The sequence below is a fragment of the Delphinus delphis genome, chromosome 15 (genome assembly GCF_949987515.2).
Source record: "Delphinus delphis chromosome 15, mDelDel1.2, whole genome shotgun sequence".
Classification (NCBI taxonomy): Eukaryota; Metazoa; Chordata; class Mammalia; order Artiodactyla; family Delphinidae; genus Delphinus; species Delphinus delphis.
The window spans coordinates 71,892,096-71,902,300 of record NC_082697.1 but is presented as its reverse complement, the minus strand read 5'-3'; the positions used below and the strand labels follow the sequence as shown (position 1 = coordinate 71,902,300).

At 51.8% G+C, this 10,205-nt stretch overlaps 1 protein-coding gene across 1 annotated transcript; it reads right to left on the bottom strand.

Moving 5' to 3' along the window:
- Positions 1–5,048: 5,048 nt before the first annotated feature.
- CDIPT (CDP-diacylglycerol--inositol 3-phosphatidyltransferase) lies at positions 5,049–10,117 on the bottom strand. Its single transcript, XM_060032058.1, has 7 exons — positions 10,077–10,117; positions 9,590–9,964; positions 9,356–9,490; positions 8,519–8,672; positions 7,996–8,077; positions 7,336–7,417; positions 5,049–7,216 (listed from the first exon to the last, which is right to left on the bottom strand). Exons 2-7 carry the CDS (start codon positions 9,630–9,632, stop codon positions 7,071–7,073), a joined length of 642 nt encoding a protein of 213 aa, XP_059888041.1. The 5' UTR covers positions 9,633–9,964; positions 10,077–10,117; the 3' UTR covers positions 5,049–7,070.
- Between the last annotated feature and the right edge of the window lie 88 nt (positions 10,118–10,205).

The window sequence follows — 10,205 nt, the reverse complement described above, 5'->3', positions numbered from 1 at the left end:
CCTCCAGCACTTGGGAGGCTTTCTCTGGCGCCACCTGCTGGTTGAATCACACACCTGCACGTGGTGTCTGTGCATGCGTCCCTTCTCGGATGGGGGTGTCAGATCTGAGAGGAAGTTACTGCACCAGGGCCATAGGAACTGGAGCACCTCCCTGGGCTTCTGAATTGGGGTCTTCGGAGCATGGAGGAAGGGGTGCCCCCTTCTCACCCTCCCCCATGACCAGTGAGGAGCCCTTATTTGGGGGACGGATCCAGGTACAATCAGTCTGGGCACACAAATGGAGGCGGCAGGGTGCACCAGCCCTCCCACCCAGGTACAGCTGTAGGTGCCAGGCCTGCCTGGTCTCTGCTGAGGAAGCAAAAAAGTCTCGGGGTAGAGAGAGAAGCTTGGATGTACTAACTGTGCAACGAGAATGCAACCTCCCTGATCTTTTCCTCATCTGTGAAATGGGCCAGCAGTTCCCCCTCCTGAGCAGGGTTGAAGCTTTTTTAGGGTCTTATTCCTTTTCCCCCACTGGGCCCTGGCCCCATGAGCTCTTGTCTCCTTCCAGCTCGAGTTGCATTGGTGACCAGTAGCTCCACTCAAGTCTGAGCTGGTTGGGGCGGGGGGCTGTCTTTAGCCCACAGCACTTGGTGGTGTCATCTCAGTGTGGATAGAATAGGCAAAGGGGTCAGCTCATCCACCCCTGCTCCCTACAAATCCCCTACATCTTCCCTTAGGAGAGGTAACTGATTTAAAGCTCTTCATCTGGCACCTGGCATGTGCTAAGTGCTGTGTTAGCACTGTTTATAGCCAAGGGCCTCTGGGGATAAGTGACAGCAGGTAAGGTTGCCCATGGAGGGTAAGTTCCTTCCTGTCTCAGCCATGGCTCCCGTGGCCATCCTTTGACCTTGTCATTACTAATAACCACGGCACCTCTGAAATCAACTCCTGCCGCCTCATCCTCGCCTTCCAACAAATCTTCCTCCGACTCCAGGCTTCAGTGACCTTGTTCTCAACCACTTTCTCAACGTTGAACCCCACACCCCTTTCCTTTCAATCTTGCCCAGCTTAGATTTTGTCGTCTGTTGTGTAATTCACTCACTCTCAGTCAAAACCTCCCTCAGAAAAGGGAACCCTCCTACGCTGTTGGTGGGAATGTAAGTTGGTGAAGCCACTATGGAAAACAGTTTGGAGGTTCCTCAGAAACTAAAAACAGAATTAACCTATGGTCCAGCAATCCCACTCCTGGGCATATATCCAGACAAAACTATAATTCAAAAAGCTACATGCACCCCTATGTCCCTAGCAGCGCTATGCACAATAGCCAAGACATGGAAGCAACCTGAATGTCCACTGACAGATGATTGGATAAAAAGGTGTGGTCCATATATACAATGGAATACTACTCAGCTATAAAAAAGAGTGAAATGCCATTTGCAGCAACATGGATGCAACTAGAGATTATCATAAGTGAAGTCAGAAAGAGAAAGACAAATACCATACGATATCACTTATATGTGGAATCTAAAATAGGACACAAATGAACCTATGAAACAGAAACAGACTCATGGACACAGAACAGACTTGTGGTTGCCAAGGGGGAGGGGGTTGGGGAGGGATGGTGTGTGAGGTTGGGGGTAGCAGATGTAAGCTTTTATATACAGGATGTATTAACAAGGTCCTGCTGTATAGCACAGAGAACTATATTCAATATCCTATGATAAACCATAATGGAGAAGAATTTTTAAAGAATGCATATATATGTATAACTGAATCGCTTTGCTGTACAGCAGAAATTAACATCATATTGATTCAGAGCTGCCCGTGAAGCACAAGCCACAGGGGAGGACTCAGCTGCAGGGAACAGCAGCGCAGCTCTGGGGGCCACCGAAGAAGTGCAGAAACCAGACTTCACGGACTACACAGTTGTGCCTAGATCTGCCCCTACACGGAGCAGCCAGGAATAATTTCAAGACCACATAAGGGCTGAGTTTTGAGTGGTGGCAGATCCCCGCTGACATCCCACTGAGGATGTTTGATTGTCCCCCTGTATTCCAAACCAGATGTCTTTGGATGGCAATCTCCTTTCGCTCACCCTGCGGTGGCCAGAGCGGAAGCTGGATTAGACGTAGGTGGGCAATAGGGTAAAGGTTTAAAAAATTATATCCCATGACTGATTGCCTAAGATTATGTATGAGGAGTGATCATAAGTAATGAGAGCTAAAAAAATTAAAATGAATCAACTATACTTCAATTAAAAAAAAACCTCCCTCACTCCTCGCCTCTTCCCCACCTCACGATGCTCAGTGGAAAAAGCCCCATTCCCGACTTGAACCAGCTACTGCCCCCTCCACCCTCCCTGACCAGCTGCGTGTTCCTGGAGGAAGAACACCCCACCTACTGACTGATCTCATTTGAAACTCACGGCAATGAATCTTGAGAGACCTAACGGCTTCTGACTCTGCTTGTCTAGCTTGCGTGAGATCCCCTTCAGAACAGCTGTTCACACCCCCTCTCCTCTCCACCTCCCACACCCCTGCCCACTTTCTCTCACCTCTTTGAGAAAATAGAAGCACATGGGGCAGGAAGGCCCTTTCCAGCACCACATGTAACAAACGACCCCATCTGGACTCTGTCCTCCCTCCTCTTCCCACTGAGGTCGTGTCCCGCTGACCCCAGCTCGCCCCCTTTTCCTCAGGTCCTCAGGGTCCACTCCTCCGTCCCCACCTCCTTTCTCTCCTGCACCGTCTGCTTCTCCCTGTCTCCTGGATCGTGGATCGGTGTTGCCGGTATATGAACATGCTCTGCTCCCTCCCGTGGAGAACCACCTCTCTCAGCCCTACATTCCCTCCAGCTGCCACATGTCCTCCCTCACAGCCGAAGTCCTCAGCTTCCCTGCCTCACCTCTCATTATCTCCTCAAACCACTCCAATTAGCTTGTCTCCACCCCTTGCTTCATGGAAATGGCTCTGTTCGGCATCACCAGTGATGTCCTTGTTGCTAAACCCAGCAGTTAGGTCCTCTCGTTCAGCCTCTCCCATCATTCAGCACAGTTGGCCACCCCTCTTCCACCCCAGGCTCCCATGACCTAGCCTGCTGCACTTTTCTATCCACCTCCCTGGCTGTGTCTCAGTCTCCTTGGCCAGCTCTACTTTCTCTGCTCAGCCGCTAAATATGAATCACTCTGAGCCTTGTTTTTTTTCGGCCATGCCGGGAGGCTTGTGAGGTCTTAGTTCCTTGACCAAGGATTGAACTCAGGCCCTCAGCAGTGAAAGCGCAGAGTCCTAACCACTGGACTGCCGGGGAATTCCCAGAGCCTTGTTCTCTTACTCAGCTACATTCTTGGCCAGTCTCATGGCTTTATATTCAAAAATCCATTTCTCCACCCCTGATGTCACCCCTGAGCTCTAAGCTCATTTCCAATTGATGACTTGATGTCTCCACATAGATCTCCAATGGTCATTGGGCTTGGCCACATATATGACCTATTCAGGCCAATGAAATCTAAGACGGACTGACATCACCATACTTTTTCCTTGTCCATGTTAACCAGCAATATTCAAATATTGGCCTGGGTCCCAGAGAAAAATGTCCAAGCAGAGCCACAGTTGACCTGCAATAGACATGCAGGAGGAGGGAGAAATGTTTGCTGTATTAAGTGAGATTTGGCGGGGGAGCAGAGGGGGGGTGTTACCACAGCATAATCTAGCCTATCCTGACTACATGTACCTCATAAAGTTGTGAAATCCAATAAGGTAATAGAAGCTTTTTGCATGAAGACAGGTTTTCACTGTCTCCCCAGCACTTATTGTATAGTGGGGGAGACAAGACATACCTCTGTGGTTGGAAAACAGGCCTTGCTGGAAATATAGTGGAGTTCCAGCTCACACCGGAGCCCAATTCTCAGTCAGTCCCTTGGTACCAAATTTATCCTTGAAGTTCCCTTAAATTGCCCATTAAATACAGAATGGTGTGACCTGTGCTGAAGATCAACACAGCCTGTTTTCCTCCAGCACTGGAGCAAATGGCTTTTCTTTGGTTGAATACCAAATAAATTGATTTGTTGAAGTACGCCTTGTACAAGAAAAGTTTGTCTTTAAACAGCAAAACCACACTCTATATGGTAAGACACTGCCTACCAAATCTATCTGCTCTTCCTCCTAGTCCCACAACTAATCTCTTTCCCAACCTCCCCTGCATGTAGATGTGGCCACGTGACTTGAGTTGCAGCCAATGCAATGGGAGTGGCAGTAGCACGTGCCAATTCCCTGCCTTCCCATCAACCAGCCTCGTGCAGTCCTCCAGGTGCACCTCTGCCTGCATGAGATGAAGGCAAGCAGGGTGCTCTTGGAAGCTGTGTGTTGAAAATCACAGAACCGTAAGTCGGGAGGAGCCTGAGTCCCTGAATCTCTGCTTCAGGAGCTCCCAGTCAGAAGCTCCTGATTAGGCCTTAACATGAGTTAAAAATAATCTATCTTGGGACTTCCCTGGTGGCGCAGTGGTTAAGATATTTGCCTGGCAATGCAGGGGACACGGGTTTGAGCCCTGGTCCCGGAAGATCCCACATGCCGTGGAGCAACTAAGCCCGTGTGCCACAACTACTGAGTTTGCGCTCTACAGCCCACAAGCCACAACTACTGAGCCCGCGCACCTAGAGCCTGTGCTCTGCAACAAGAGAAGCCACCGCAATGAGAAACCCGCGCACTGCAACGAAGAGTAGCACACACACCCCCCCCCCCCCCGCCCCGCTCGCTGCAACTAGAGAAAAAGCCCACGTGCAGTAAAATAAATAAATTAAAAAAAAAAGATATTGTTACGCCAAGGCTGCACTATTGTCTCTTGACATCTCCTCCCTTGTTTCCCCTTCTGATTAGCAACTGTTTGAACCTGCCCTTTGGAACTCAGGCAAGGTCACGGAGGCTGAATGAAGGCTATTTCCTACAAACAAGAAACAGGAGACACGAAAGGATTTGTACCTGGGAGCCCCACAGGGTCCTGCTGGGTTTCATTAGCGGACCAGCAAATATAAAAAATGAATTTTAAAATACAGAATACATGTAGACGTGAAGAATTTATTTAGACACAGAATCAGTGAGTAGCAGTGGTTGCCTCTGGGGAGAACTGGGAGCTTAAAGTGGCAGACTTGTCATCCTTCTGTAATGTGTGCAATTTACTATTTTTACATGTGAATAACTTACCTATTATTTTGAAAGATTCCTTCAGCGCCTCCATGTGGCCCTCAGAGTGAAATCCAAAAGCCCTCCTGGGTTCCTTGGACTGCTGCAGGCTTCCACCCCACCTCTCTTCAGCTCTCCAGCCACCAACCCCCAGTGCTCCGCGTTCCAGCAAATCAATCCGCTCCCATTTGGCAACTGCTCAGGGCGCTCTCTGGCCTCCCAGCTCCCTCAGCTGAGAACCAATCCTCTCCTCTGCATTAACCCTTCCCGCCCCAATTCCTATTACCAGTTTTCTACTTAAGACACCCAAAGCACTACAGCACATTCTAACCCTATCCCCCAACAAGCACCTCCCTAACTGCATCATCTCCTTCCTGGCTATCCTGTGGCCTCCTTTCCACTGAATCCCCTGGGCCTAGAGCAGTTGAGGCTCAATACACATCTTTTTTTTTTCTTTGGCAGTGGCACACGGCTTGTGGGATTTGAGTTCCCTGACCAGGGAGCAAACCTGTGCCCCCTGCAGCGCAAGCGTGGAGCCCTAACCAATGCACTGCCAGGGAAGTCCCTCAATACACATCGGATAAACTTCAGCCCTCTCAGACATGAGGCCCTCTTGGCTAAACTATTACAAGGATAAAATAAGTACTATCTGCAAAGAAGCCCCAGCACAGGGTCTGGCATATGGTAGGCTCAATGCAGTCTTAAAAAGAAAGCTGATGCCAGACAGCTTTCTGCTCAGATAGCAGGGATAGCTGTCAGGGACAGATGCCTGGAACAGTGTCTCCTATGCTAAGTACCCAAAAAAATGTTTAAGAGGGAACAGTGATTCTCAGTGTAACTGGGAAGAAGAATCAATCAGCTGGAGTTTATTAAAACTTCAGACTTCTGGGGCCATCCCTAGAATTTCCAACTCTGAAAGTCTGGCACAGGGTCCAAGAAGCTGAATTTTCAAGAAATATCCCACAAGTGGTCTAAGGACCACATTCTGAGAAACCAACCGATCTATTTGTGAGTATTTAAGCCGCTACGATATGTCAGGTCAAGGTTAATCTTCTTTGTAGGGACAGAGAAAGAACAAGAAGAGTCTGTGCCCTCATGGAGTTTATATTTTAGTGAGGGTAGAAAATATCAGGTACACAAGTAAAGGTAGACAGCCAGTGACGGTGTCGTAAAGAAAATAAAGCAGGTGGGCGGAGGACATAGAATGCGCTTGGGTGGCAGGGAGGGGATCTCTCTGAGGTCACTGAGGAATGACAGGAAGGAGCCAGCCAGTAAACTACTGCGGCAAAAGTATCCAGATGGATCCTCATTTTCCCCCAAGCTCCCCTCGACCCAGGCCCTGGTCCAAGACTATCTCAAAGGAAACCAAGTCCAGAACAGCGATGCTCCCGCCTTTATAATCAAGGCTTTCGGAGCCAGGACAGAGATTGCAATGGGGATCTCGACAGCACCTTCTCTCTGGGCCATGGAACCCACAGGCTTCCTCTATCTAGCCAGGAGCAGAGGTCTGAACCCCTGCCTTTTGGGAAACCTGGCCCCTGCCCCACCTCCCTCACTCAAGTGTCCCTAAGGTCTCAGCCAAGCCAGATCCCAGGGCTGAGCCAGCAGGGGTGACTATGCCCGATCCTCACACAGCTCTCTTCGGGCCCCGGGAGCACTGCCCGTGTGGGCGGGGCCTCCTGAGCATCCTTCCTGATTTGAAGTCCAGGTCCCTGGAGATCACAGGGGTGGGACTGGTCCCCAGGATTACAGAGAACATGACATCACCAAAGAGGCTGGTCCCCTTCCCAGCAGGCTGGACAACACATTGGGAAGACATGTGCCTGGGACCTCCTAGGAGGGACAGGGGTGCCGCGTGGCACAGTGAGACTCCCAGGGCAGGTGGGTAGCCAGGGGCTGGAGGTTCCAGGATCACTTCTTCTTGGCACGATCTGCTGCGTCCAGGGCAGCCATGTTGCGGGCAGCTGTGATCAGGTGGATGACGCTGATGAGGGACTTGAGCAAGGCAATAGGGGCTGTGATCCAGAGGCCCATTCGGAAAAGACCTACAGAGCCAACTGTGGGAAGGGAGCAGGGGCGATACAGAGAAAACAGGATGCGGGTGAGGGAGGGGCCTTTGACTCCCCAGGCAGGCCCGACCCCCTCCCACCCTCCTGCCCAGCCCCACATCTCCTACCTAAAGGTCCCTCGGAGAAATTGAACAGGTAGAGGAGGCAGTAGAAGAGCTCATTTCCAGCACACAGGGTAAACAGAGCGGGCTGCACAGACAGCAAAAAGGCTGCTTAAGCAAGAGGGTAGGGTAGTGCCCCCGATCCCCCAACTAAGGGCCGGGGGGCCAGGAACTGTACTGGAGAAAGAGGGGTGCAGGGCGGTACAGGTAGGATGTGGGTGGGCATAGGGGGAACAGGGCAGATCAGGGAACCTGCCCAAGGCCCTTCACCCTCCCCTTCCGCAGGAGCTGTGGGCAGCACTCACCACAAGGTTACGAACCAACAGGAAGATATTTTTACCGGGCTGCCCCCTTGAAGCCCTGGGCCTTACCTGGAGGTGTTCCACCCTCGAGGCTCCAGTGTAAAGACTACACTCCTTCTCACAGCCTAAGGCCTTTTGAGAGCTGGTTCTGCACACCTCCCTGGCTTCTTCCTCCCTCCCTCTCCCCTCAAGCCACTCAGTTCCTTCTCCCTGGGCGCACCTGGGCCTCAGGCCCACTTGCTTTCTCCAGCAATTCACAGGGCTCAGCCCAGGAGCCCTTCCCACCAATCCCACCCTGGGCCCAGGGCTCAGTCCAGGACTTGCCCGTAAGCTAAGTGAATAGGGAGGGGCAGCAAATGCTCACTCTGGAGGTGTAGTAGATGCGAAGCACTGGATTTCCAGACAGGTCGATCATCTTGTGACTTTCACTGCCTCGGACCACAGAACTTGGGGAGAAAGTAGGCGGAATCCATGAGCTTTCATTACTACGAATGCCCACCTAATCCACATTTCAACCCACGCAAAGTAGGTACTGGGATTGCCTCTGTTGAACAGAGGAGGGACTGGGGCACAGCTGAGGACCACTGTCTTGCCCGAAGTCACACTACCTAGCTGGGTAGCTGGGGGAAGAATCAGGATTCAAAAGCCTCATGCCCCTTCCCAAGGGATGTTAACTCTTTGGAATCCTCAGAAGGGTTTTAGGGATTACTTAATCCAACCGTAAAACAGGACTGACGCTAATTCAGAGAAGGTTTGCCCAGGGTCCTTCAACAAAGCAGAGCTAAAAAGGAGACGTCCCAAGAAGCCTGAAGACACCTCCCGTATGGTCTCACCCCTCCCCACTGTAGTGTCTTCTTCAACCGGTCAACAACCCCAGAATCACTGACCTGTGGAGGTGCAGCCAGTGGCTGGCAACATCCAAGCTCATGCTGAGCTGGAAAAGAAGGGTGGCGCGAGGGTACAGCAGGGCCAGGTTGACCAGCAGACACATCGTGGAGCACCGGTCTGTCAGCATGTCCAGCATGGCCCCAAATCGGGTTCCTGAAAAATGGCAACTATTTGGTGGATGGGGGCTGTAAGGGGGCAATGCATCTGTGACAGAGGCCATATTTAGTGTATCACTCTAATGCAGAGTCTAAGAGAGAAAAGGCCCACAATCCACTGCCTGGGGAGGAAAGCAGACTGCTATCGTTGGAGTATGAAGGTCAAAAGGCAAGGGTCACCGTATCATAAAACAAGGAAGCATGGCAGTGTAGAGAAAACAGTGTAGAAGGGAGTGAGAAAGCTAGCATGGGAAGTCTTAGAGGTGGGTCTGAAGAACAGATTAAAAAAATTAATCATCTCTCCAGAAACCATCTCCCTTCCCTCTCCATCCTCCCTCTAAACATGCTTTCTGGAATCCTTATGGCTTGTGCCTGCCATACAGCAGATGCCCCCAAAACACCTGTTGAATGGATTTTTATTCAGAGAGGCCTCCAGCACTTGCACTGCCATGCTGGGTCTTGGTATCCCACACCCCTCGCTATCAATGAGTTCTTCTCCACAGCGAGCTTAAATCCCTTCTGCTACAAAATCAGGCCATTCTGTTCTGCTTTCTACAGAGATGGGAATGACAGAGCCCTCTGATTCCCGAGTACCCGCCTACCCCGAGGTCCTAAGGAAGCAGGAAAAGGGGGCAGAGAGTTGTTGGGTCTCAAGGCTGGCTGAGAAAAGGTGTCTGTCACCTTGATTAAGGGCTCGAGCAGCGTGTCCATCGAAAGCGTCCAGAAGTCCGCTGAGCAGGTAGAAGGAGGAGGCCGTGAGAGGGCAGCAGGGCATGAAGTAGAAAGAAATGATGGCGAAGACAATCCGGGCATAACCTTGGGATTGAGACGGCAGGGGGAGACAGGGCAGGATCAGGGAGCCTGCCCAAGGTCCCTAGCCCTCCCGTTCGGCCCGGAGCCGCGGGTAGCACTCACCGATGAGGTTAGGCACAAACAGGAAGATATTTTCGCCTGGCATCGCGGAGGTCCCCTGGCCGCCCTGGGCCTTATCTGGAGGTGCCAGCTCTCTCCCAGCTCCGGCGGAAGGCTCACCCTCCAGCCCGGCTCATCGGCCGCGCCCACTGCGCGCAGGTCCCCGCTGCCCCTGCCAGGTCCCAGATGTTAAAGCTCTTTGCCTGCCGTAGCATGGGCCGACACAGCTGTGCGTGGGGCACAGAGGGCGCGCACACCCAGCCCTTCCCCTGAGCAGACGCTGGCCTCCGCCTGCCCCGCCGGCTCTCCTGCCTCCAGCTGCGGCCCCTGCTCCTCCAGCTGTGCTTAGCTTCCGGAACCTACTCTTCAGGGTTCGTCCTTGCAAAATTGGAGAAAGGAAGAAGAGGCTTAAGAAATGGCTGCGTCCCCTTTAAGACCTGCCCTCTTCCTTTTCCTTTTCTTCCCTCCTCCCCTTTCCATCGGTTCGTACCAAAGTAAAGAGGGAGGAGAGGGGGCAAAGAACCATCAACGCTGAGCAAAGGAAGGAACTTAAAAGGAGAGGTCAAAAGAGAAGGAGGCCTAGGTAAATGTCTCTACTTTCCTTTCTGCGGAGGATATG